This window comes from Pocillopora damicornis, chromosome 10 (genome assembly GCF_964200805.1).
Source record: "Pocillopora damicornis chromosome 10, jaPocDami1.2, whole genome shotgun sequence".
NCBI classification, from domain to species: Eukaryota; Metazoa; Cnidaria; class Anthozoa; order Scleractinia; family Pocilloporidae; genus Pocillopora; species Pocillopora damicornis.
This window is the reverse complement of record NC_142679.1, coordinates 17,590,673-17,617,766: the sequence shown is the minus strand read 5'-3', so window position 1 is coordinate 17,617,766 and position 27,094 is coordinate 17,590,673. Positions and strand designations below refer to the sequence as shown.

General features: G+C 38.3%; 4 protein-coding genes and 1 pseudogene across 4 annotated transcripts; all 5 read left to right on the top strand.

The window, feature by feature from the left end:
• The first annotated feature begins 1,591 nt into the window (after positions 1-1,591).
• Positions 1,592-2,597, top strand: LOC149039181 (uncharacterized; annotated as a pseudogene).
• A 1,934-nt stretch (positions 2,598-4,531) lies between these two features.
• LOC149039180 (uncharacterized) lies at positions 4,532-9,572 on the top strand. The gene is made up of 4 exons (XM_089185975.1): positions 4,532-5,074; positions 6,001-6,124; positions 7,154-7,300; positions 7,638-9,572. Exons 1-4 carry the CDS (start codon positions 4,757-4,759, stop codon positions 8,174-8,176), a joined length of 1,128 nt encoding a protein of 375 aa, XP_089042101.1. The 5' UTR covers positions 4,532-4,756; the 3' UTR covers positions 8,177-9,572.
• Positions 9,573-10,423: 851 nt separating this feature from the next.
• On the top strand, positions 10,424-11,818 carry LOC113678563 (uncharacterized). The gene has a single exon (XM_027195459.2). It carries the CDS (start codon positions 10,564-10,566, stop codon positions 11,179-11,181), a length of 618 nt encoding a protein of 205 aa, XP_027051260.2. The 5' UTR covers positions 10,424-10,563; the 3' UTR covers positions 11,182-11,818.
• A 3,593-nt stretch (positions 11,819-15,411) lies between these two features.
• On the top strand, positions 15,412-19,460 carry LOC113678578 (uncharacterized). Its single transcript, XM_027195476.2, has one exon. The coding sequence runs from the start codon at positions 16,795-16,797 to the stop codon at positions 17,524-17,526; it is 732 nt and encodes a 243-aa protein (XP_027051277.2). The 5' UTR covers positions 15,412-16,794; the 3' UTR covers positions 17,527-19,460.
• A 3,659-nt stretch (positions 19,461-23,119) lies between these two features.
• On the top strand, positions 23,120-25,288 carry LOC113678571 (uncharacterized). The gene has a single exon (XM_027195468.2). The coding sequence runs from the start codon at positions 23,882-23,884 to the stop codon at positions 24,653-24,655; it is 774 nt and encodes a 257-aa protein (XP_027051269.2). The 5' UTR covers positions 23,120-23,881; the 3' UTR covers positions 24,656-25,288.
• The last annotated feature ends 1,806 nt before the right edge of the window (positions 25,289-27,094 follow it).

The following is a 27,094-nucleotide window of genomic DNA, read 5'->3' as shown; positions in this document are numbered from 1 at the left end:
TTTAACTCGTTAATTTCGCGCATGCGTAAGAGCGAGTTTTAGAGATGATGTGGAGAATGGCACTCGCCCGCTCACTCGCTCGATTGGTCGATTCCTGTAAATTTTTTTTCGATTTGAGGCTTTTGAGTGCATTTGATAGTTTTTGGCGAGTAATAAACAAACGAAATGGCAACTTTGTTCCTAAGAATAGTGGTGGAGTGAAAAAGAAGCCTGTGATAATCTTAAAAGAGTTTTTTTTTTTTTCGTTTTAGTTTCAACAAGCGGCGCCAGCGACTAGCAGGCGTGCGAGGATTCACACTGAATTAAGAGAACAACTTTCGTTTTTCATAAAATTGCAATTTACAATTCTTGAACTTGAAAACAATCCGAAGATTCATTAAAAATATCACTTACTCCGAAGCGCTCGGAGTTTACAGGTGTTCAAAAGCTTTTTCTGTTACGGAGTGAGATTGGGGACAAAATCGATCATTACATTTCGTATCGTGTGTTTTTCTGTGTGAAGAAACAAAAGGTGCCGGCGAATGACGAAATTACAGGTTAACACGAAAGTCAAATAACATATTAACAAATAATTTTGGCTACCAATTTTCAGTGAATTTTTAAAGAACAATTTCCTTTTAAGTTTTAAGACAGTTTGAAGATTCAAAATAAATATAACGTACTAAAATGCGAAAATTATACACCACAAAATTGATAAATAGGCCTGAAATGAAATTCTATCTTGTTCTTGATTATGCGTTGCCTAGCACGTGACCAAAATCTACCCAGGCAGAAATCCAAAATGACAGTGGGGCAGTCTGGGCTTAGTTATATCACTCAAAACTCGTTCCCGTTTGTCCCATATGATAAAGAGGGAATCATTAATGTTTTCATTAAGACAATATTGCCTTGATTTTCCAATGTTTACAATGATAGACAGTAAATTTCACTTTTCACCCACATTTACTTCCAACATTTTCTTTTGAACCAGAAACAAAAATGATGTGTTTAAAACACAACATCATCCACCCTTGTCAAATGCAATAGCATGATCATTTCAGTTGTAATGCCTTCTTATCCCAACGTTACTTTGTTTCTTTGCTACATTAGCGAACACTAAACTACTGCTCGTACTCTAAGTATGACAATCAACCAGAAAATTCCCTAAACCAGATAACATTAAACATAATCCAAAAAATCATGTAAGTCATCTGTCAATTCACGAGTTTGCTCACAGAGCACTTTGATTTTAATCATAGCAAGTTAGTGCGTATTTTTGCCTCAGACCCTTGCTGCCAACTGATTCATAAATTTTTCTTCTGGGCACTGTTTTCATTTGAACCTCAGTTGGGAAGTACTTATTTCCTTCCAAAATGCCCACATTTTTCAAGGTATTTCTAAAAATTTTAAATTGTCGGAACTCCAGCTGGTAACCACTTATGGTATTAGCGACATATCTTACGGAGGACTGAAATCATTGGAACTAAAACTGTTATCGTTTTGTCGTAGTAAGGCTAAAAAGATCAAACGATTGTGTGTTATTTTTCTTGTTTTGTTTTGTTTGTTTTTTTTTGACGTAACCAAAGGAATAGGCTGGATTTATGATCATCCTGCTCTTTCATGCAAGAACATTCGGGACTTGGGAGACTCCAAAGGAGACGGGGAATACTGGATCGACCCTGCAAAGAATGGAAAGCCATTCAAAGTCTACTGTGACATGACAACTGATGGAGGTTTGCTATCAAGGAGAAAATAACTTGTGATTAGTTTGAGTCAAGCTAAATTTCTTTTTCCTTCTATTCATTGATACAGTTTTTTTTCGCAATTGTGTCACGGGTGTACAGAATCGAGGGACCTAAATAGCCCGATATTTCGCCAAATTGAAACAAAGTGTTCTTTTATAGACCAATTTTGATCTTAAATATGGCCATTTCTACTGAATTAGAAAAAATATTTCGTCGTTGCCATTGTTCATATTTAAAATACAAAAAAAGAGATTAAAATACAGAAAAAGATGAATGATTGAGTAAAACCAACAGGATAAAAGACAAAATCTCTTTGGTTTTCAGGGGGGTGGCTTCTCATTTCCAACATTGTTAAGGAAGCCTCACCTATTCAACCCTCCCTCAAGGGGTCCTATGATGAAGTTAGCCTCTACAAGAGAGGGAACATTGTTCTTCGCAGAAGGGCTATGAAAGAACTCAGATCGAATGTGTCCTTTACTCAGCTGCGATTCTACTGTAGTAAACAACAGTACAACAACACGTACGTTCCACGTGACCACGGCCGCTAACAGCTCTGGTGAAGCTGTTGTCCAGTACTTTAGCGGTCAGACGGATGTGCGACCGGGTGCCTGTGGCTCGTTTGTGAGGATGGAAGATGATAACTCAGCTATGGCAAAATTCTGCAAAAAGTGGGGGGGTACAAAGTCTCTCGATCAGTTCACTAACAAATGGAGTCTCGACGATCAGAACTATGAAAAGCGGCTGTATGATCACGTGGTTCTCGTCTGGTACAAACAACATTGGCTGCTTTCACCAGAAGGTAAGAGATTCGAATGCGATGATTTTAAGGGCAGTGTTTCGACAGGTGATTTTTGGAAGATATATGTGCGTTGAAGACTCCATCGATAAAATTATTATTTTTGCCGCACATACAAAAATAACAATTTACATAAAATACTTTTTGCGATAATTGTAGTGCAAACTGCTTTGTCAAATTCTTTCTTTCACTGCTGTATTAGATTTAATGAGATTGTAACAGGGTATACATAGATAATCGCTTTGCTGTTTTGTATTAAGGGAAAACCATGTCCCATTATTTTCTCTTGTCTTTATCTAATCTCGGTTTTGGCGCCATTATGATATCAAATAGGTAATTTGAATGGAACTGATTGGAGTCTAATTCGGTCTGGAATCATACGAGTGATAACAATATCGTACTCCCTCCGCACGATCGTCCGTTTTTAATATAGGAAGTCTTACTACCAAATAATCATAAAAATTCCAATTTCCGAGAAAAAGAAGTATGGCCAATTGCAAGTTATGAAAGAAAGGGAAAATTTGCATTAAAAGACTAACAACCAAGGTTGTGATTGGTGGAGTTAAACTACAACTTTGAATGCGATTGGCTTATTGAACTGTCTGACGGCAAACTTTCCGATAACAACTTGACAAGTGAATTAGTGGAAAATAGGAGTTTCTTAAACCAATCAAAATCGAGGAAATTGTAATTTTTATGATTAAGGAATAAATCCAGTGAAACGAGAGACAAAGGAACCAGCTCGACAAAAGTTCACTTTATATCAGCTTTTTTTCCCTTAATAACACCCCTTTGCGCGCTATATGGGGGCACACGTTTGCCGCCAGATATAACGATGTTGCTTCTCCAATTTGATTTGAGGATCGTTGATTTTTTTAGTGAGTTAGTCAGACTGAGCTCTTACTCTTTCCAGAACGAGATTTTAAAATCACAGAGATTAAGAAAAAAAATTTGTGATTTAAGATATTAGATTGATCATCTAAAAGTCTACAGTTAATAGCTGAAGACAGGTTTCTTTCTAACTGATGACTTCTTGACCAATTCGCGTCCTTGTTGGGCGGTAAAGTTATCTTAATGTGCTCTCTAAGGTCACGGTGAGATTAGTTGCCGTTCTGAATTTGGTAGCGAACATCATGCGTCGCGTTTCTTTGCGGCAAATACTCATCCAGTTTATTTCGATGCATCTACAATAAACGGGGTACAGGTGGCTTTGATTATCGTCCTCCAAGCCTTTGTTGGTGATCTCCTGTCAAAATCTTCCCCTCCCCCCTCAGGCGATAAAAAATGGCTGGTCTTAGTCTCGTATCCGGATCGGTTGTAGTTACAGTTACACGGTAGGATCTGGGTACGAGATTGGTCCCTTACGACTGAGGTCCATTTAGGCCCAGAAAACCTATAATACTTGTATTCAATTATCGCAGTACGTGACCCCAGAGAAATTAACAGTAATTTTTATAAGCATTATAAGCAGAACATTGTTATTAAAGCTGGATAGTTCAAACATTGAAAAGCTATATATGCAACAAATGAATCGATCAATTAGGATTTTGATAAAGGAAAAGCTAACGAGACTGACGAGCTTTAAATCTTTCATTTACTCCTATTGAATAGACAGTAAAACAAAGTTTTACCTACACTTTTTTTTATGAAAACGGCGTACCCCTAACATAACATAAAGCATCAGAAAGTTTAGCACTACAACACTTACAACAGTGCAAATGAAGTGCTCATACAAGAAGGCCATCTGAGGGAAAGTATGACACCTTGTATGAAGTGGACTCTACCCAAAGTGCTTTCTGGGATCATTCTCTTAAAAAATCGTATTAAATGGACCCTGTGTTTGAACACAAAACCCGTCCGGCTTAAAAGAAAACTTTAAGGACTTGCTATATATAAAGTTTTTGAATTGCGGGAAAACTGAACAGTTTTAAAACCTTCATAATTTCTCGATTCTAATTGTTGATAAGGTGTGACGATAAGTTCTCCCCAGTGATCCTGACAAAACACACTTACTTTGTCTCCATCTACACCTGCTATTATAATTCTCCTAAATTAAAATGTCGTAATTGTTTCTTGCTTGAGAGGTTTCGCTATACGTAATGTGTTTTTGACAGAACTGTAAGACCTGACTATAAGGTGTTGTCAGGGCTAGGTTGTTTGGGTTTATCGTTGAGACTCGTTGGGGAACACGCTTGTTTTCTTGCTTGCATTTACGAATTCAGCTCATGTAGAAACTATGAAGGGCATACAGGCGTCGTTTCTCATTCTACTCGAAGCCTTTGTTGTCGTGACAGGATTTTCTCACTCCGCATATTTCACAACACGAGAAAATAAGCGCCTCATAGGTCATCGTATTAAACAAGTCGATTCTGTCAGTTTGAAGTCGTGCAGCCAGTTTTGCTTGAGACATCCATGGTGCACTTCAACAAACTTCCAAATATCAACCAAGATGAACGGCAAAGAAACTTGTGAATTGAACATGCACGGAATTATCGACGAAAACAATGATCATTTCCATGATCAAGAAGGAGTCACTTTCACTCTGATGTTAAAGGTAAATATTGTTTCGCCGATGAAATAGGCATTACAGCCAGCACATACAAACTTATAGACCACACGGTTATGGAGCCTTTTAGGGCCAGGGTCTTTCACACTAAAACAACGCATCTAAAAGAACTAAAACAATAAACAACGCATCTTTCCAGGCGTGTTATAATTAGAGAGCACTTAGCCAGTGACAGGGCCTCCCACATTTTCAAACATCTGCAAGATTCTGAACATTGTCGCGCTTTGTGTTCAGCTGATAGCTTCCACGTTTTGGATCACGCCTTTACCGGTTTTTAATTCAAGATAAAAGAGGCTATTCAGATCCAAAGAGAACAACCCTCTTTGAATCAACAATTACACCATGTAAATCTTAAACTATCCTTTTAATCCTCACACTTTCATGCTTTGCCTCTCTTCTTGTTGTCAACATTTATCATAATTAACATTTTATATACTTAATATAAATTCAACTTCCAACGCCTTGTCCATTAATTAACGGAAGATGACAGAAGTTTCTGTCGAAACATGTTTTACAACTATGTCACAACTTGACTTACCTGCTACTATCAAGAAGCAGTTGGTTATCAAAAATGTTTCTTCAGTGAAATGTAGTGCCTTGATCAGTTGTAAAATTATAATATAATAATTTTAAATAATAATTGTAAAATAGCAATCAAACGACACCTACAAGAGTTATAAGTGTATTCTAAAGCCAGTCGCATTGTAATTTTTTTATCAAATTTGTTATATTTGATTTCTTAGGAGTTTTTTTTAGCGATAGCTTGAGGAGAAGTACTTATTCTGTAGAAACTTTTTGTAATTGTACTGCCTTTGGAACTTACTTTTTGTCACTGGGAGGTGCATGTGTCTTCTGTTTTTTGTTTTATTTTTGACAGGATATTTGTGCTCATCCCAAACTTTTCATTTTTTCAGGGATGTTTGTTGACCAGCTGTCTTAATGGTGGCTCCTGTGTGTATGACAAAAACAAAAAGGGACACCTGTTCTCATGTTTGTGCAAAATACCGTGGACGGGAAAAAAATGTGAAAATAAAAACGGTAAGATTTGTTTTACTTCTTTAAGTTGAAAAGGTCGGACCATTGTGATCAGGAAAACTTTACCGCTGTAAGGGATAAAAGTGTGGTTTTAAGTTCAGAAGTACCTCAGGTTACCGACCATTAATTTGGCAGTTTTGGTATTGCGCTAATTAAAGATTCAGTCCTCAGGCAAAAAACATAAAAACAAAACAATGAGCGAAAAGCAGCTGTAAGGTAAAAAATCTATCGATGGCTATGAAAGACGCGCACAATTAAGAGTAGGCTTGTTCCTAGCTAGAATTGTCAACCATTATTCGTATTGCTCAACAAAGTAACTGAGAAGAAAAGACGAGAAATGCTGCACTTTTTCCTTCTTTCATGTTTTTAATCATAGCGAATTAATGCATATATTTGCCTCAGACCCGTGATGCCAACGCTGTTTTCATTCGAATCACATTTGGCAAGTGCTTATTTCCTTCCAAAATGCTCTCATTTTTCAAGTGAAGGTCTTTCTAAAAATTTAAAACATTTTAAAAAAGCACTGAGCGAAAAGCAGCTGTAAGGTAAAATCTGTCGATGGCTATGAAAGACCCGCACAATTAAGAGTAAGCTTGCTCCCTGGCTCGAATTGTTAACCATTATTCGTATTGCTTGAAAACAATTGGAAAGTAAAGAAGGAAAGATGAGAAATGCCGAACTTTTTCCTTCTTTGGTTTTTTTTAATGATAGCGAATTAGCGCAATTTTTGCCTTATACCCGTGATGCCAACTGATGCAAAAATTTTTCTTCTCGGCGCTATTTTCACTCAAAACTAATTTGGGAAGTGCTTCTTTCCTTCCAAAATGCTCTAATTTTTCATGGTATTTCTAAAAATTTTAAATTTTCGGATCTCCAGCAAGTAAACATTTGTGGTTTTAGCGACATATCTTATGGGGGACTGAAATCATTGGAACTAAAACTGTTATCGTTTTGTCGTAGTAAAGCTAAAAAGATCAAACGATTATGTGTTATTTTTCTTGTTTTGTTTGTTTATTTTTTACGTAACTAAAGGAATAGGCTGGATTTATCGTTATCCTGCTCTTTCATGCAAGAACATCCGGGACGTGGGAGACTCCAAAGGAGACGGGGAATACTGGATCGACCCTGCAAAGAATGGAAAGCCATTCAAAGTCTACTGTGACATGACAACTGATGGAGGTTTGTTATCAAGGAGAAAATAACTTGTGATTAGTTTGAGTGAAGCTAAATTTCTTTTTCCTTCTCTTCATGGATAAAATTTTTTTTCGCAATTGTGTCATGGGCTTACAGAATCGAGGGAACAAAATTGCCCGATATTTCGCCAAATTGAAACAAATTGTTTCATAGACCAATTTTGATCTTAAATACGGCTATTTCTATTGAATTTGAAAAAGAAATTTCATCTTTGTCATTTTTCGTTAAAAACAGAAAATACAAAAAATGAGATAGAAATACAGAAAAAGATGAACAATTGAATAAAACCAACAGGATAATAGACAATATCTCTGGTTTTCAGGTGGGTGGCTTCTCATTTCCAACATCGTTAAGGGCGCAAAACCTATTCGACCCTCCCTCAAGGGGTCCTACGATGAAGTTAGCCTCTACAATGAAGGAAACATTGTTCTCAACAGAAGCGCCATGAAAGAACTCAGGTCGAATGTGTCCTTTACTCAGCTGCGATTCTTCTGTAGTAAACAACAGGGACGTACGTTCCACGTGACCACGACCGCTAACAGTACCGGTGAAGCTGTTGTCCAGTACTTTAGCGGTCAGACGGATGCGCGACCGGATGCCTGTGGCTCGTTTGTGAGGATGGAAGATGATAACTCAGCTATGTCACAAGTCTGCAAAGAGTGGGGGGGTAACTCTACCAATACGTTCACAAACAAATGGGGTGACCGCACTCAAGACTATGAAAAGCGGCTGTATCGTCAGGTGGTTCTCGTCTGGTACAAATATCATTGGCTGCTTTCACCAAAAAAGAAGAGATTCGAATGCGATGATTTTAACGGCACTGTTTCGACAGGTGGTGTTTGGAAGATATATGTACGTTGAGGACTCCATCAATGAAATTATTGCTTTTGTCTCACACTCAAAAATGAAACTCTACATGTAATACTTTTTGCGGTAATTGTAGTGCAAACAGCTTCCTCATATTCTTTCTTTCACTGCTGTATTTGATTTCAATGAGATTGTAACAGAGTATGCAAAGATAATTGCTTTGATGTTTTGTATGAAGGGAAAACCATGTCCCATTATTTTCTCTTGTCTTTATCTAATCACGGTTTTGGCGCCATTACGATGTCAAATACTTTTTAGGTAATTTTGATGGAACTGAGTGGAGTTCGAATCGGTTTGTAATCATACGAGTGATACAGGAAGTCTTACTAGCAAATAGTCATAAAAATTCCAATTTCCCAGAAAAAGAAGAATGCCAAGTTATGAAAGAAATGGTAAATTTACATTAAAAGACTAACAACCAAGGTTGAGATCGGTGGATTTAAACTACAACTTTGAATGTGATTGGCTTACTAAACTGTCCGATGGCAAACTTTCCGATAACAACTTGGCAAGTGAATTAGTGGAAAATAAGAGTTTTTTAAACCAATCACAATCGAGGAAATTGTAATTTTTATGATTAAGAGATAAATCTAGTGAAATGAGAGACGAAGGAGCCGGGTCAACGAGAGTTTACTTTACATCAGCTTTTTTTTCCCTTAAAAACACCCCTTTGCGCGCTATATGGGGGCACACGTTTGCCGCCAGATATAACGATGTTGCTTCTCCAATTTGATTTAAGGATCATCGATTTTTTTAGTGAGTTAGTTAGACTGAGCACTTGCTCTTTCCAAGGGAGCTTAGAAAATCACAGAGATTAAGAGAACGAATTTTGTGATTTAAGATATTAGATTGATAGTCTAAAAGTCTACAGTTAATAGCTGGAGACAGGTTTCTTTCTAATTGATGACTTCTTGACCAATTGGCTTCCTTGTTGGGTGGTAAAGCTATCCTAATGTGCTCTCTAAGGTCACAGTGAGATTAGTTGCCGACCTGAATTTGCCGTCGCGATTCCTTACGGCAAATACTTATTCCGTTTTATTTCAATGTATCTAAGATAAACAGGGTACAGGTGGCTTTGATTAACGTCCTCCAAGCCTTTGATCCCTTGTTAAAATCCTCCCCCCCCCCCCCAACGACTGAGGCCCAGAAAAGCCATAATGTTTGTCTTCAATTATTACAGTACGTGACCCCAGAGAAATTAGCAGTAATATTATAAGCAGAACATTGTTATTAAAGCTGGGTAGTTCAAACATTGAAAAGCTATATATGCAACAAATGAATTGATCACTATGGATTTTAATACAAGAAAAGCCAGAGAGACTGAAGAGCTGTAAATCTTTCATTTACTCTTATTTAATATAATAGACAGTAAAACAAAGTTTTACCCGCATTTGTTTTTTGTGAAAACGGCGTACCCCTAAGTGATCTTAAGTGGTCTTTAATGACCCATGAAATACCCAGTGTGTTCAGATGAACGTGACATTGAAGAAGTGTAGGTTGTGTTTGTTTGTTCCTGTTTATGTTCCCTAGAGTAAAAGATTTATTTTTGTGCGGTTTTCTGTATATGTTTATTTTCCCACCCCCTCGGTATTTTATCACTGTTACCTAATTTCACGTTTATATCGGTCGGCCACGAGCATAGCGAGAAATTCTTTCTTGTTCACTGGGGCAAGATGTTTTTTCCACTCTAGTCATGGCATGGTTTCTGAATCACACGATTCCTGTAGAAATTGCAAAACTTGTTATTCGGTAATAATGTTTAATTAACTTTTAAAAGGATGGTTTTGCGAGAATCTTGTTACGTCTAGTTATATGTTGGATAATAACAGGGATTGCTTTCTTCTCTGTTATTATGGGCAGGTAGATAGTTCTGTTGTACGTGGATTACCATTAAAATGACTTGATTTCAATCTGTTTTGATTCGCTTCAAATAATAAAGGTCGTCAGCAACATACCCAAGAAAATATTTGATCGGCCTAAATCCTCCCTCGTGGACAAATATTTCTCCCGCCTACCAAAAAGTTTATGTGTTCAAAGATGGACAATGACGCTCAATTTTAAGGAAGGGTGTTTTCAAACGTGAATGATCTTTTCAAGTATGCCAACTTCGCCACTTTGTTTTAAATCGGTTTATAAGTTAGACACTTAGATCGTGATCATTGAAATGGTATGATAACACCCACGTGCTGACATGACGTCACGCCATGGAATTCTTTTCACGTCACTTTGTTTTCATTGCCAATCCGTCGCTTCCGTATATTGACAAAAACATTATGAAAGGTCCTCGATGGGTTATTTATCTTTAGACAATTCCAAGTAGAGACGACAAGAGTGATAGAGATATTTTTTTACAAGCAAATTATACCAACAACTCAAAGACTATGAGCACAAATAGCTACGACGAAGAAGCTTCTATCCTTCTGTCAAAGAACATCACAAAATCTTTACTTGTGAAGAATGCTCTCGACTTAGAGGCGTTAAAGAAACGGGCTCGACTGCTAGAGAAAGAGAAGAATTCAGAAGCGAGATTATTCCTCAAGAAAAAGGAGATTCTTTTAAAACGACAGGCGACTAGAAACTCTGGGACCCTTTCGAGTCAACGACCTTTGTCCTCTAGAAGTTTGATTCCGCCAGAAACGAATGTCAGTCGATGGAAAAGTGACACAGACTTGAACAGAGAATTATCTCTCGGAGCGCGAACGCAAGATATGAATGAAAAAAGCGGGAGGCAGAAGTTGCTATCGCCCTGGCTTCCCTTGCTTTCTGAAGGAGCCAAAAGAAGGAGCGGAACATTCTCTTCACTGGATCAGTATGAAAGTACTTCGACTTCTCTTCCAGATATACATGGAGGTTCAATTGGAAAAACGAAATTAAAGAAATACAGTGACACAAACCCACCACGGCCAGTTTCTTCTCAGGGCAAAAAGAAGACTGAAGTCTCCACTTCTGTTATTGACGACTGGCAAGATTTGCGAAAGATTAGATATTTGCGCAGGTAACCAAGATCAAAGGCAAAAAAAATGTAACTATGATCCGCGTGTCGCCCATTAGCGAAAAAAACTACATCAGGCTCTGATTTGATTGGTCACTGTTGTGTGTGATCTAAGAATTTTGGTGGACGTTTCGCACGCTTCGAGGTTCTTTTGGTAAGAAGTTTCCCAACCCAAGCTACGTACGTACGTGACCTGTTGGTAAATCGAAGGGCGGTGGTAAACGCACGCGATAGTAACGGAAGAGTCGAAAACTAAGGAACTACTCCTCCACCACTATCGTGCTTTTAACTTTATATTTTCTTACTTATTATGCCTAGGACAGCTACAAACTTCGTGGTTCAGATGAGTAGAATACGATCTTAGCTCTCATGGAATCTCACATTGGGATGTCAACAACAAAGCTCAGCTCAGTTTATTTATTTTTGTAGTAATGATGACCTTCGGAAAGATCTGCTTTCCGTTTTTACCTTCTTTAATATTACAAAAAACGATAAAACGATGAGAGTGTTCAAGTGAATTTTCTCATTATACGGCTATATGTATTCGATCATACGATGGTTATAAATTTATTCAAAGTACATTATAGAAAATTTTTGTGACACTGTAAATAACACAAATAAAGATATGTAACATATTCATTTTACATTCTCGTCGTACTGTCACGTTTATGTCCTCAGTTAATACCTCTTCCTGTCACTGACTGAAATAAGCCACAAAAATTCAAGTTCTTCAAGTTGGAACTTCCTCCTGAAGGCGTTAAGAGGTTAAAAGAAGAAGCTTAGCAAGAATATTAAATGAAGTTACTCATGTGTAAACATCACAAGCGTTTCGTGATCATACCGCCCTTTTCTACATGTGTTCTTTTGACATTTTGGTTTTATACGTTTTGCTCTGTCAAATGACCTAGACCCTGTTGACCTTTTGGTAGTTGGTACCCTCTATCTTTTTTTTTTTTTTTTCAATTTTTTCTTTAATTTTTATTGAAGTTCGTGACCTTTCTTAACAACATGCACACCTTAGCAGTACCTTCACAATGGATACGTCGTCATGAGTGGAACAAATAAAATCATGTTGTTTTTGGTTGACACAAGTAGCTAGCTAAGGTGTCACGTTCAATAGTCTGCCAATGGCCACTCACAGTAGAGACTCATGAGTCCAGGCATATCTCCAAAGAGACCAGATGTAAATTTAGTTGAGAAAATGCTCAAATTGAACACTTTAGACAACACTAAATTTGAGGTCTGGTGGATAGAAGTGAATTCAGTGACCTTAGGAACGATGGTGTTCTTTATTCAGTCTGAAATGATATCCGTATTTTGAGTCGGTCAAAAGGATCAATAATTTACCGGCTTGGCGTAATCTGATGGCCGTGACTGTTCGAATATCTGTAAATTTCTCTTAGCACACCACAGCTAGTCGTTTAGTTAGAGGTCCTGATAAAATTCAGTCTAAATTTTCAAGCTTGTCAACTCACATCCTTGCTCAATGAATGGTTTATCTTATATTTATCTGTACTTTTCTCGCTCTTTTTGGGTTTTTCAATATCTGAACTCTGTGGCGTTCAATTAGTATATCAACAAACTATTTTCAAGGTTTCTTTGCCGCATCTCATTCCACTCTGTAAATTATAAAACGAAAAAGAAGGAGACTTTACTCTTCTCGCAGATTGATATAAGGGCTTCATACAGATGCCTGTTATAAACAAAGACGGGGGAGTAAGTTCAGCATATCCGGTTGTGTTGCTAACTTGTTTTTTTACTGATTAAGTGGGTCGATAAAAAAACCAACATTAAACATCATTGTTATGCGAAAAAGAAAAAACACAACAAAAAAACAAGGAATATAAATAACCGGAAGTACGATTTATCTCGACTCACGTTCTTATTTAAAGAAAGGGCCACACATTGAATATCTAGTCTCGGGATTTTCAGGAGAAAATGTTGGAATTTACACAATGTTTATACTGAATGTTAAAAAATGTTTGGCACTTGGGATTTTTTTACAGCCGTGTATTTGATGAAAAATTCAGATATAGTACGTAACAAATTTGTACTCTAACATTGCTCAACGATATTAATTCTTACAAACTTGACAGAAATGATTTCATTCTCAGTACTGGAATTACGGGTGTGCCATAAATGGAGCACGGCCAACTCGAACTGCCAAGGGGGTGGGGGTGGGGGTGGGGGTGGGGGAAGAAGAGCAGTTGATGAGAGGGTTCAGGTTGAATGATGAGTGGATTAGTAAGAAATTATTTTCAAGGACGGTGGATTGAGGTTCCAGTTATCGCGAGGCTCGAGTTAATGAGGTTCTTCAGTACTTCGCATTAATACAAGTCGTTTCATCTCTCTGAGTTGATATAAACAAGGTTTGTTTCTAGGTTTAACCAGAGGTCAGTTACTTGCCTCCTGGTTTAACCAGGAATAACGAAGGTGTTTTTGAACGCAGTGCTTTTATTACTAGGAAGAGACACGAATTTACGAGATTATAGGAAAAACAAACGGTCTGAGGGAATGATAATCGGTTGAAAATAATTAGTAAACGTAGTTAAGATTAAGATGAAAAGAGGAAGAAAAAGAACTCGACGCTAGAGGAGAAGAAGAAGGAGAAAAAGTAGAAGAAAAAAGAAGAGGAAGTTAGTGATGATGATTATGATAAATATTGCTTAGGTTTAAGTAATTTTACGCAAACTTTACTTAAGTCCTAAACATGAATCAATTTGTAAATGTGGAGCACCTGTCACACATCTGTCAATTTAGAGTAAATATCAGAGAAAAAAACATTTAAGTTTCTTTGTTCGTATGATTTTTCAGTTAATGTTTGCGTGGTATTATTCAAACAAATAACAAAGGCTGTTATGAATTGGCGTCACTGATGACGCTTCTGTATTGTTTTTATTGACAGCGCCAGCGCTAAACATGACATGTATATACGTGACGAATTCTGAGATAAAGACTCGTTTCTGTCAGAAGCACTGATATTCTTCGTAAACGTTTCCTGTGTTAGGAAAGGCCACACTAAGCTTGAGAAAAATGAAATCGAGCTTCAATGAAGAAACCCTGGCATTGTTATCAAAGTCCACTGTTAAACTTCTACGTGTTCGAAATGCAATTGATGACGGAACGCTGAAGAAAGAGTCACAAATGCTTCAAAAGCAGAGAAAGGCAGAAGAGAGATTATACCAGAGAACAAGAGAATATATTTTACAACAGCGTTCAAAGATTTCTGAAACAAGACCATTATCGTCTCGAAGTTTAAACATAGAACAAGCTGTCACCAAATGGAAAAGTGACCCAAACTTGGCGCGACAAAATTTGTCCCCTCATATGAGACGGAAAGAAATTGATGCCGACAAAGGGAAACAAACGTTATTATCCTCCTCTTTTCCACGCCTCACGGACCACGCTGACAAACACTCTGAACTAAGCTTGAGTCCTCGCTCCAGGCACCGTGCGTTATCAACACTAAGCCCCGAGTATGGCGGTGTCACAACTTCTCTTCCAGATATAAATGCCGCCTTTAAGTGGAAAAGAGGCGGCAAGATAGTCAGGGACACAATACGACCCTGGAAACTGTCTGACACTCAGCTGGATACTGGACGTCCAAGCTTTGATAAAGATGCCATTACTGATGAAGAGTGGAAAGAATTAAAGAATTGTCGGTATTTGCGCACTGTATCGGCGAGGGGAGAACTTAGCAAATGATCTTGATGGTGGAAAAAATTGTGGAATGTATCAACATGCATGGACAATTTTTGACTGTACCTTAGGTCATAATTGAAGTAAGAAGGAGGATTTTCCTATCCGATCTTGTCTGACTAAATTTGGTCATAAATTGACTCATTCTAAAAGCCCATGAACGGCAGGGCCAGCAGACCAGAAGTATCTGAACTGATTAAGAGTAATCATAACAAATTACTTTTTGATCAATGTAAAAGCTATGGGCAGTTTTTAAAGTCATTCATATTAATCAAATACATATTAATAAGCGGCAGTCTTATGTTTTCTTGGGAAAAATTGCTCTACACATCGAAAAGATATGGCATTTAATGAAACACATGCACACGAGCGGAGCAAAAGAACACCATCATAGGAGAACGTTTGAACAGAACAGTGACATACTGCGTACTGGTCACTTCTAAACCTGTACAAGCTTAATCTCTGCTGGCTGACTATGACTGCCCTGGCCTCCGTGATGTCAGCTTTTGTATCGTTCGCAGTTCCCACGTAGTCATGCTACTGAATGAATTTATTGCCCTAATCTCAGGTTGTGGTTTGAGTATATGTACTGCCTCAACAACTTTGCTAGAACGTTCTTATATCTGACTTTATGGCCTAGGTAGGGTATAAAATAACACTAATAAATGCAAACTCCTGAATTTAGAAAAAAATATTATTAAAAGACTAAATGTTTTCATAGACGATAAGATGACAAAGATGGAGAATACATCGAACTCACGTTTACACCCTGACACAGACATCCATCTCTAACCCAAATTTATATTCTCATCGTCAGTCGAAGTATAAGAACGGTGATAGCTTCATATTGGCTCTTGATTGTATTTCCTTTTTCTGTTGTTATTCTCAAACTGTTTGTTTACGAACTTATCGATATATTGGCTACCCTAATCTTTTCTCTGTCCAGAACAGCAAAGTCATGCAACTGGTGCGTTTTGATTTGTCTTAAGTATCCCAGAAAAGAGGAATTTGATTTCTAAGGCGTCATTCAGTCCTTCAATAGTTTTCTACGCCGTTTTGTCGCTGTATCGGACTGCACTCACGATCGGAGTGGCATGATACATCGTCCTTGTCAGGCACTTGAGAACGATTACACAATACGCGATAAATAACCCTTCAGCTCAAAGCAATGGTAAAAGAAAGCTTACGAAGTTTCGTTTTCAAAACAACCGAATCTTTTTATCTCTCTTTTAATTTATTCATCTTTCTTACTAAGGTTATTTTTGAGCAAGATTGATTCAGATAGATTAACTAACAACCAAATAATTAAATACGCTCATAAACCTTGTTTGGTGCACCACCGGAAACCGATTTTCATATTGAATTCGCCGGTTGCTGTTGCATGTGTTTTTAGTATATTCTTTCCTCGTTGGTACTTTCCCACAATACGAAGAGTTATTTTTGGTTTCCTCTCTGAGATGACCGCAAAAATCAACAACGGAAATGATAGTATGATAAGGCATCTTTTTGAGTGGGAAGACAGAGAATGAAGTAAGGTAGTTACGTCTTTGTCACGGTGGGTGCATCTGGAAAAATTTCACCGTTTGCAATGCGGTCCGTGTCAATGTTATGCAGCTTTGGCCATCCTTATTTCCTCTTGGCTCACTTCTGCTTCTTTCGAGTTTTTCTTAACTATTATTACGCAGTCTTTCTTAAACTCATGCTAGTTTGATCGGCACTCTACGTAACTCGTATATCGTGACGTTAAGCTCTTATGATTGCAATTGTTTTGTCTATTTTGTGATATTGGACTGGATGTCGTTACTGAAAAAGCGGATACACTTAAAATATCACATATTAATGTTTCAGTGTCTTATGTTTGTGTCAGATGCAGTGAAATAATTCAAGGCGACGCAAGCTCGTGAAGTTTACAACTAACAAAATGAATGCGAATCATGAAGAGCCACCGGTACTTCTATCGAAAAACACCAAAAGGACCTTACTAATGCGAAACGCCATCAACCAAGAGACTCTTAAGAAACAGTCTCGTCTCTTAGAGAAAGAGAAAAGTTCAGAGGAAAGGTTATTTCTAAAGAAAAAGGAACATCTTTTACAACGTCAGGTGACAAGGGGCTTAGAAACCAGTCAAAGTCGACCATCCTCTTCTCGCAGCTTAAACTTGGAGAACTCAGTTACGAAATGGAAAAAGGCAACAGCTTTGTCTAAAGAATGTTCTCAATCTCATATGCCGAAAAAAATAGAGGTCAATCTAACACCTATGTCTTCTGGGAAGTTGGAAAACGCGCTGAACAAATGGAAAAACAAAACCGCTTCAGCAAGAGAATCAACTCAATCTCCTAAGCCAAGAAGGAAAGAAATTGTTGGAAGTAACCGGCAAAGGCGTTTGCTTTCCGCACTCTCTTTGCAGTCCGATGAGGACGAAATAGAGCCAGTTCCCCTCAGGTCTAGAAGTAAAACATTCTCAACTTTTAGTTCTACAGTTCCTCTTCCTGACATACACGCCACGTCCAACGGAATAACAGGACTGAAGAAATACAATGACACACAGCTGCCAGATAGTTTGGAAATTTGTCAAGAAGATGATTGGAAACCTTTGAGAGAGTGTCGATATTTGCGCACCAGTTCTGGAGAGGAAGAGCTCTGTGGTATTTAGAATCAACGCTAAACTACAGAATAGAGTAAGAATTGAAAAAGAAACATCCATACAACGAAATTGAGCATATTGAATTCACCATTGATTTAGCTTTGGTCAGTTGATAAAACATCAATGCCAGTCTAACTATTTCAGAAAGAATCAAATGAGTCATAATTTCAGTTCTTAATGTGCTAAGTATTGAACTCCATGTTTTTGACATTCAATATCAGGTAACTAGTCATAGAAGGGAGACTTTTAAATATCTATTCCTTCTAGAAAGTGAATTGAGATTCTTTGGCTCGCATGAGTTGTTCATGGAGCTCCAAGTTCGTTCTTAAGAACAATGTATTTTTAATCAATTAATGCTAATGCTGATTCGTTCCCTAACGAGCTAAGAAACACTCCAAGAGGTCTGGTTGGGGAGGCAAAAGTTTAATGACGATCGTTTGTCTCAAACGATTGAATTTTATATTGTTGAATAACACAATTGCTTTGTTTGTCAGAGAATGGAACGATATTAATCCACTGGCTTTACATGCAAATTTGAACGACTTCTATCGGTCAATTAATCGGCCAGGTCTTTCTCTAAATCGAAAATATGGGAAGTAATAATCCGCCCTTAAACTTTAGTTCTAGTGACTGAAATTTTTCTCTCCGTTACCCACGCATTTAGATAGATAGATAGTTTATTGAAATATCACATTGCAGCCCAAAGGCTAAATTGCTTATTCTTTTATAATACATACAGATAAAATTACTATAGCACAGGTTATGTGAATGTGAAAGCGATCTTCGCAGTAATGAATACTACTTGAGCAGTAGTGAAAATAAGGCCTGAAAAAAAATTCAGGTCTGTATGGGATTTGAACCCATGACCTCTGCGATACCGGTGCGCGCTCTACTAGCTGAGTTAACAAGCCAACTGGGAGCTCCCACTTGGCTTGTTAAGTTAGGTTAGGTTAATCTCCCGAGCTAAGAATCGTAATATTCAAGAACAGGTCTTACAACTGAGCGATAAAAATTGACAACGTAGTAAGGGTTTAAACCCGCTCTTTAAGAAGAACCAAGAGGCATAATCTCTTACTGGACAGGGCCGCTCCTAAAATCTTAGCGGAGTTGACAATAGAGAGTTCCTTCCCATCAACGATGACAGGCTCGAACGCGTGCCTGTTCTTCTTAAAGTCGATGTTCATGACTTGACACTTGTCGGCATTAAAGGTCATCTTGTGCTCGCACGACCAGTTCTCAACAGCGTGAACACCACTCTGGATGTTACCCGGCTGCCTTCGCGGTACGACCTCGATCGGCTACTTTAGTGTCATCCACGTATTTCCGGGTCTGAAAGCCTGAGACCTTGAGGTCATTTATCACTAATATAAATAACCAAGGGTCCAGCTTGGTGCCTTGGGGGACGCCAGCGGGGACTGGGCCTCATTCCGAGAAACATTCTGCAGATAGCTTGACACGTTGTTGTCGGTCCATCAGGAAGTCTGCAACCTAGTGGGCGACGCTCTTAGGGATTGGCAAATTGAAGACCTTGCACACCAGCAGGGTGTGGTCGATGAAATCGAAAGCCTTCCTATAATCGAAGAGGACAACTCTCACAGCAGCTCCAGTACTTTCAGTAGCTGTCTTCCAGTTGTGCACCATGGATGTTAGGGCGTGAAGGGTAGAAGATCTCGGAATTCCTCCAACCTGGTTAGAGTCGATAACATCCATCGCAGCAGGGCCCACATGAAGACCAACCACAAAATCTTTCGCAACTTTGGACAGCGCCGGAGTCAGGAATATGAAGAGATATGACCTGACGAACTATTTAATGTAATCAAATAAGTTTAAAAGGTAATCAGTGACGATGGCTGTTTTTTCTTTTTCCGCGACGATTTACTGTTACTAAAACTTGAAGTTTGGGGTAGTTACACAGAAATAAAAAGCTTTTTCTTATACATAAAGAGCTGCGTCGGTAGGGCTTGTTACAAGATAATTGGTTTTACTAACTGAGTTGATAATGTAAATTGGCCCGGCTCCGTAAAGAGTTTCAACAATTGACGTTTCGGTTTCCCTTAGACGAAGAGCTAACGCTCAAAACGTCAGCTTTAGTTACTCATTAGGATGGTTGATTTTCATTATCAACTCAATTGATAAAACCAAATGCATTGTAAAAAAAATTAATTTACGAAAGAGTCCAAACTCCGTGGAAAATATGTATTGAATTTGTTAAATGAACCACAACATTTAGCTGAAATAAAAGCTCCGAAACTTCTTAAATTTCCAAGCGAAGGGGTAACAAATTTACGCGAACGAAAGCTCAAAAACAACTGATTAAAACTCCGCGAAAACAAACTAAAAGTACGCGAAAAATGTCTGCATCATTTTTTCAACGTCAAGGTCAAAATTCTTTGACGTGATTGGCTAATTTGTAAAATCACGCGCGCCGCGCGTGAATACAAAAAGAATACAAAGAGGGAAAGAAAGAGAAAAACTGTTACTTGAAATTTAAAAACGAAAGAGATTTTCTACATGTGTCTCGCATTTCCTAAACAGACGCGTGTACTCCAACAGCCAGAGCTTAAATGTTTTATTTAATTTTTTTCGGTTACCAAGATGTCTTTAGATACGTCATCAGAGTATCATCGAGCGATCAAAGCAACATTTTAAGGAATTCATGGTAAACTCCTTTTTTTACTATTTTTAAATCAAATCGAAGGCATTCCCGCTGGTCTGTTCCGTTACAGATCTCAGATGACGTCAGTCTGCGATAAAAAAACAGAAACTAGCCCATAATTATTGTAAATGAGTGTGAAATTGATAGTCTTACCATCTTTTGACGTCTTCAATAATCTACAATGAGTGGTAAAAGTTTGAGTGTGTTTCATTATTTTCCCTCATAGTTGTTAGAGTTCGACTCCCTCACTCCCTCCCCACCCCTAGTACAATGATAAATTTTCTTAATCTTACCTCGCTCTCGAGGTACAACGATTTTGGGAAGGGGGGTGGGGAGGGTATGGAATAAGAATTTCTGAGGGTCACAAACTGTTTTGAACCATGATTTTTGCGATGAGAAATCACATTCTTCCTTAAAACGAATCGAATTTGTACTGTTGCGTTCGACAATTTAATTTTCATTTTTCCTTTATGTTGAAACTGATATGCGACCCTTGAATAATAAGACCTTTCCAATTGAGCAAACCTACTATCGCACCAAGACCCCTCACGGCCTGGCAGAGGAGGGATCTGTCTTAGAGCTTCTCAATTTCCTAGTCATTTGCATAATCTCAACATTTTTTTGGAGAAAAGAAGCGATGGTAAGATGATTATGAGGTTTGAGAGCTTTATTTTAATTAGCATATAAGCCCAAAAATATTACCGCTTCTTTAAAGAATCCTTTGTCACAGATGGTGTCTGCGTTCTTAATTAAGAAGATACCGGGAACGCTTTGGATAAAGCACACCGACTGATGATCGGCCTCGAGATGATATATCAAGAGACTCAAGACAATTCTTTGTTTTGACAAGCCTTTTCAAAATAAAACTATTACTCGTCATGACAATTAAAGGAATCCTTTGTTTAGCTTTCGTTAATTAAAAAGCGTTTGAAACAAATGCAGTTTGAATGATAATAGAATATATATGTGCGTGAAATTTATGTTACTCAGTAAGCCTTTTGGAGAGTGATCTCGCGCAGACTACAGAATCAACATCTCTTTAGCAGAAAAGTACAACTTCAAAAGCTAACATGGACTTTGAAAAGGAAATGCAAAAGTCTCTTAAAGTTATTTTCTACAACATCAAAGTCCTAGAAACCAAAAGGAAGACGTCAGTCTCATGGAATTATTCAAAGAGTGGAGTTAGTCAGCGCAAAATAAGTTTACCAGTAAAGAGAGTTACTCCTAAGTTTGAAGAACAGCATAGAGTAGCAAGAGAGCGCTGTTTTAGTGTTTAAAGATGGTTGGGCAGAGTTGACATGGGTATTCGTACAAAGAGTTTATGATCCATATTCTTCAAGAAGACTGTAGCAGACAGTCCCTGTCATGGATGTGAAAAGTGACATAACATGGAAACTGTGCTGAATCTTTGTTGACTGACTTCAGAGAAATGAAGAAGCTGTGGCTGTTATAACTTTCATTTCTTGATCTGATGGGCGAGTCATGAATCAAAAGAGCTAGTTAATCGCCTGGTGAAAAAACCTACCGATTTTCAACTATTCCAGAGAAAGAACGCTCATTTAATCATGTTGTTTATGTTCAGATTAATTATGTAATGTTCACGCAATGATATAAAGATTCTTTTTTGCAACACAAATTGAATGAGCTCACTCATGCACATAATAAGTGTTGTTCACGTGCAAAGCGCTCATCGACCGCTAGAAAAAATGTGAAACCTCTCATTCTGAGGCTACATGAGATATGTAAAGGACTGATGTGAATAAAAAATTGAATTTCATAAACGTAGCATTGTGATGCTTTCTTGAAAACAGTTTCCTTCTTCAAATACTCTCAATCAGAAAATTAACTTGAGTGATCTCGAGCATGGAGAAATTTTCATGGTTGGACGGTCGGCCTCACGATTATTAAACCGACTATACGTAGTTTATTTGACACTTTAAACTTTTGATCCCATAGTAACCTGCGCTTGAAACTGCCGCTCTACTTAGAGTTTTTTTTTATAAGGTTGTGACAGAAATTTAGTAGAATGTCAAAGGACGCACGTGAGTGTCATACCATTCCATATTACGTAACTCACGTGCAGTTCCACCCTATCCTGTGTTATATAATTTTCATAAGTTTAATGTGCAATGTTCGATCCAGGAAGGCGAAGAGGGGGCGAAAGGGAGGAAGGGGGAGGGGGGGGGGGGCGAGGGCGAGGGAGAGGGTTTCCTATTATCATATTCTCTCGCCCAAACCTCCTCTTAGCTTTCAGCAGCAATCAATTATTTCTCTTTGTCGTCTTGGAGAAAAAAAGGATCTGTTTCCAATCTGCAATCATCCCACCAAGGGAATGACGGGAAAATCTACCGAGAAAATTCCACTTTTCCCGAGACTTAAAGTTTGGCAATTTTCTAGTACATGTTCCGAATGACAGCATATTTCCAGTGTGCGACATGAGAAAAAAGGCGACAGAGAGTGTTATCAGGACATCCTAGTCAATTTAAGTATGACTTAATGGGCTTTAGCCTCCTCTAAATAGATTTATCAATAAATGTTCGAGTAACTACGAAATTCTCATTATTATTATTATTAGTGAGCTAATACCAATTGTCGGTTTAGAAAAACAAGTTTTGCCTACGATACTTTTTTTTTTGCGGTGTACTTTCCAAGCAGGCAAATAAGTGCCAAGAAGAGCTAACAAAGTAAACACTTTAAAACCCCTCCTTAGGTCCAGTTTACGTTCCTGGTTTCAAAGTTATGCTTTACTCGATTTAAAAATCAGGAATTTGTCTGAATTACTTGGTCTACAAATTAATAAATCGTCAGCATCGTAATGGACGCAAGAACGGATCCTGTTCCTCTAAGTGTAGAAGTGTTTTGTTACATTGTATCGAGTTGTTTGCCTTAAAATGACGCGTACATGTTGTCCATATTTGACATTTCCTACTTCAAAGTCTTCATACTAAAATCTCCAAGCTGAAGTTTCAATCCTTTACGAAAAGTGAGAACCAAAAGGCGAGACGTTTTCATGTCGCAAGATGAAGAAACTGCCTCACGATTTGTGAGTCATTTTTTTTGCGATCAAAAATTTACCAGCAGCGTCTAAGTGATCACCAAAAAAATCAGTTTGTTTGGACAGAAAAAAAAAACACGAAGGGACAGTATTATTTCGAGGTGGGACAAGGACGTCCAAAGATGGAGAAATTGAAAACGCTTGCAAATGACGATTATGGAAATTGAAGCTATGCTTTTCAAGATGGACAGACTGTGATGTTGCTCTTTCAGAATACGACAATAGGAGAAACACCAGACCCACATCATTCATATTGCAACAATTCTCCGATTGGCGTCTGTATATTGCATCAGGAATTGATGTTACATTTGACGTTTTAAAGACACAAACAAAAAGCTTTAGGTTCACAAACACACTCAGCGCTTTTGTTAGAATGTCATCACCTTGCTTCGTTCAGTTTCCATGTTTGTTTCCCACTGTTTTAAAAGTGAGCATTTGATTAGTCACTTTGGGCGCGGCTATACCAGATAATAGTTTGATGCATGTTGTGAAATGTTGACGTAGGTTAATTCAAGAGGCTGCTTTCACCAGGCAGACATTTCTTTGATCAAAGCAGGAGGACGTCACGATAATTGTGAAATGAACTGCGTCTGTTAAACTGAAGACTGAACTCACCCGCACCGCGTGAATTACGACTCGTGACAATTTTTCAGATGGAAAACAAAAAAATCAGAGGCAATCGAATGGACGATGATTTACGCGAGAGGAAGATTTCAAGAGGTTTGGTGCGACATGTTTTGACAAGGAACACTGGTGACAGGATTGCTTTGGGGAGAGTAACAAAACAACTCGACAAAGAAAGGATAGCAAAGGAATTGGATTACCAACAACAGAAACAGAAGCTTCTACTCCAGAAGTTTGAATCTCAGATGAAAGAGCGATCCGCGAAGGATTCTCAAGAAACATCAAACGAGCTCGATGGCACAGCGGGCTTGCGAAAGGCGACTGGAAAACATGTCATGTCGCGGTATAGAAGTTATTCCGAGCTGGAAATGTCGAGCTCGCAATCGCAAAGGTTGAAGTGTTCTGCAGAGATTCCTGAGGCGCTTGAGAAAAAAGCGAAAACAAACAGGGCACTCAATTATTCGCGACTGGCAGTCGAAAAGAGAGCAAACGAAACTAACCGGCCGAGGTTACGCAAAACAGGAGTGATTAAAGCTCCGGAGCGTTCAGGCCTTGTTGAGGAAGTGAGAATGAAGCGGACTAAGACGCTATCAGATATTTTACCTCCAGTTATTCTTCCACCAATATTTCAATCTGGCGCAAGTTCATTGGAAAAGAGGACTGTTCTGGAGAACCAGCGGACACAAGCAAAAGAATCTTTTTCCGAGGGTTCTGGCTCTAATCAGACACCAATGATGACTGAGATAAGAAAGTTGGAGGACCTGGAAGACTGTCGATATCTTAGAAAGAGCAATTTTCGATAAGCTCAGCTAAGCATGTATAACCATGTGATGCTGGAGTAAAAGTTTTATTTTAAACCAATTCCTTTTGTGTAGACGAAGGAAGTGAAATTAGTTACTGAAGGGGAAATTAAAGAATCAAAGGAAGGGGGGGTACGATTTCAAACTTTACGGACCATTTATTTTCTATCAACTAGGGTGGGGGTGGTCTTAGGATTTTTTTGGGATTGCAGAGCCTCAGGGGTGGATCAGATAAATTTCATGGTGACACAACCAAAAATTCTCCAACTCACCCTCCCCCCTCCCCCAAGTAATATATCATGACCGGTCCCGGTCCTGGTCCCGGTTTATTTTGAAAATTATTTCCTTGCGGTCATTAGGCCTTCACCCTCCTTGTTGTGCATATGATCCGAAGCATGGAATATATATTGGAAAAATAAAGATTGGGTAAGATATAAACATTTCAATTTAATCACTGTTACACCCTTACATTGACCAGTGAAATAAACTCGCTAACACTTCTCTCGGATCTTATGCATTTTCAGATGCATTAAGATGCAAGACTCTAACGGAAACACGTCAAGATCTCAAAAAGGCAACTACTGCTTGACACATGATCACTCGCTATTTAAATTAACTGAATATTTTTTGTTCATCTGAAGGACTTCTGTACTGTTTAATGCTGCTTAAATCAAGTATTGAGCAGCTTAATGGCACCTATATTGATAGGGTCCTATAATTAGAAATAACTAGCTGTACCTAATGTGATTCTTTGCATTGAGAAGCACGAATAACACAGTTGGCATGGCCTTGGAAGTTAAAAATGCTGAGTTCTGCATTCTTAAACTAGTCAGACCCGGGTTCATCCACTTTGTTTCATCTTTTCTGCGGACCCACGGTTCAACAGGTGTTTTGTATCTATTGTACTTCTGGGCGGGCATAATGGATTTTGTTTATAATGCTGGTTTTGTTCCTAACTAATCATTGTCAAACCACAAATACATTAAGCAATTACAATCAAGAAAACTACAATCAAACTGGCCGAGAAATGACGTCAGTGTGGTAATAAAAAACTGTGATTACCATAAATTGACTCGTTCATGTGACATAGTCAAGAGCCCTTAGGGTCGAGTGGGGTTACGGGAAAAAAGCCTCAAAAGATGGTGCGTTAAATAGTCCTATACCAAAAGGGTTTTGTGCCTTAGACTGACGGTTTGGTATGGAATTTCACCTAACTTTGTCAAGAAAACAGGAGGGGGGGAGTAGTGGTTACGGTTTAGGATGTTTACCACTGCTTTTAATCGGATTTTGGATAGAATGAATTATAAACATACAAAAAAACTATTCATTGTGTGCACTTAACCATCAATGGGTGTTTGTCAAGCCTGTGAACAATAGCGAAATGACGGCATGACTAAGGTAAAATAAAACATTTCTATTGGTTACAATCACATCGAGTAGTTATATAAAAAAGTCTAAGTAATGGTGGTATTTTTAGAACCGTCTAGTCGTTGAGGAGGTTTGAATGAACCCACGTACAACCAAAGAGTCGGTAGAAATCTTAGAGGATGGACTTCGAGAGAGAAATGCAGAGGGCTTTCAAAGTAATTTTTCACAACATCGAGGCCATAGAATATAACAGAGTAAGAACACCAGCAAAGTTGAATTACCCCGTAAAGGGAATCAAAAGATGGCAGAAGAAACTGCAATCTCTGAGTTTATCGGATTTACGAGCTTCCTCCGCGGAAGAGATCAGTTCAGCATCAGATTCTTCGTTCAAGAAACACTCTCTTTAGCCTTCTTGGCAGATGAAGCACAGTTTGACTTTTAATTTGAAATGTGCACCAACTGCACTGTTCCAAAGGAAGACACTTTCCTGATTTAAGAGTTGAAGCCATGGGCGTCACAGTCCACCTGTGAAGACGAATACATTTGGGCCGTGTCCAAGCAGGCCCATAGCTCATGAAAAGTCAACCTGAGGTGTATGAATGTCCACTTAACTTCAGCTTTATGAGCTTGAATTCAACATGATGAACTGATGAAATCATATCTTGCTTGTCTTGAATTTTTTTGGTATATCAAGAACGGTTGATATTAATTCAACTCCAGATTATTGACTTGGAATTCAACAGGAATTCAAGGCAGCTCAATTATTGTGGTAGTCAGTCTCTAGTCACAGCTTAAAGTTCGCATTAGCGCTGTAGTTAAACTCTCCTTTCGAGAAGTTTTAGACAGCGTTATGTAGCGTTTAATTGAATTGTTTTAAGGATATCTAACGTGGCTTCAAGCGCTTCAGGGTGTGCTTTGCAAACGAATTTGCATTGCGATCGGTGAACTCAGAAGAAGGAAAATTTGTCCATCGCTAGCTGTCAAATAATTTCCTTTCATAATTCATTATATTTATAGATTGTAAATGTAATCAGTTCATTTTTTTTTTTCAAGTCCTATCAACGTTATATTGTT

Excerpts from the sequence above, each read along its gene's own strand:
- LOC113678563 (XM_027195459.2), top strand. The coding sequence starts at position 10,564 with ATGAGCACAAATAGCTACGACGAAGAAGCTTCTATCCTTCTGTCAAAG.
- LOC149039180 (XM_089185975.1), top strand. The coding sequence starts at position 4,757 with ATGAAGGGCATACAGGCGTCGTTTCTCATTCTACTCGAAGCCTTTGTT. Across the intron at positions 6,125-7,153 it reads AAAATGTGAAAATAAAAACG|GAATAGGCTGGATTTATCGT; the intron begins GTAAGATTTGTT and ends ACGTAACTAAAG. Across the intron at positions 7,301-7,637 it reads TGACATGACAACTGATGGAG|GTGGGTGGCTTCTCATTTCC; the intron begins GTTTGTTATCAA and ends TCTGGTTTTCAG.
- LOC113678578 (XM_027195476.2), top strand. The coding sequence starts at position 16,795 with ATGAATGCGAATCATGAAGAGCCACCGGTACTTCTATCGAAAAACACC.
- LOC113678571 (XM_027195468.2), top strand. The coding sequence starts at position 23,882 with ATGGAAAACAAAAAAATCAGAGGCAATCGAATGGACGATGATTTACGC.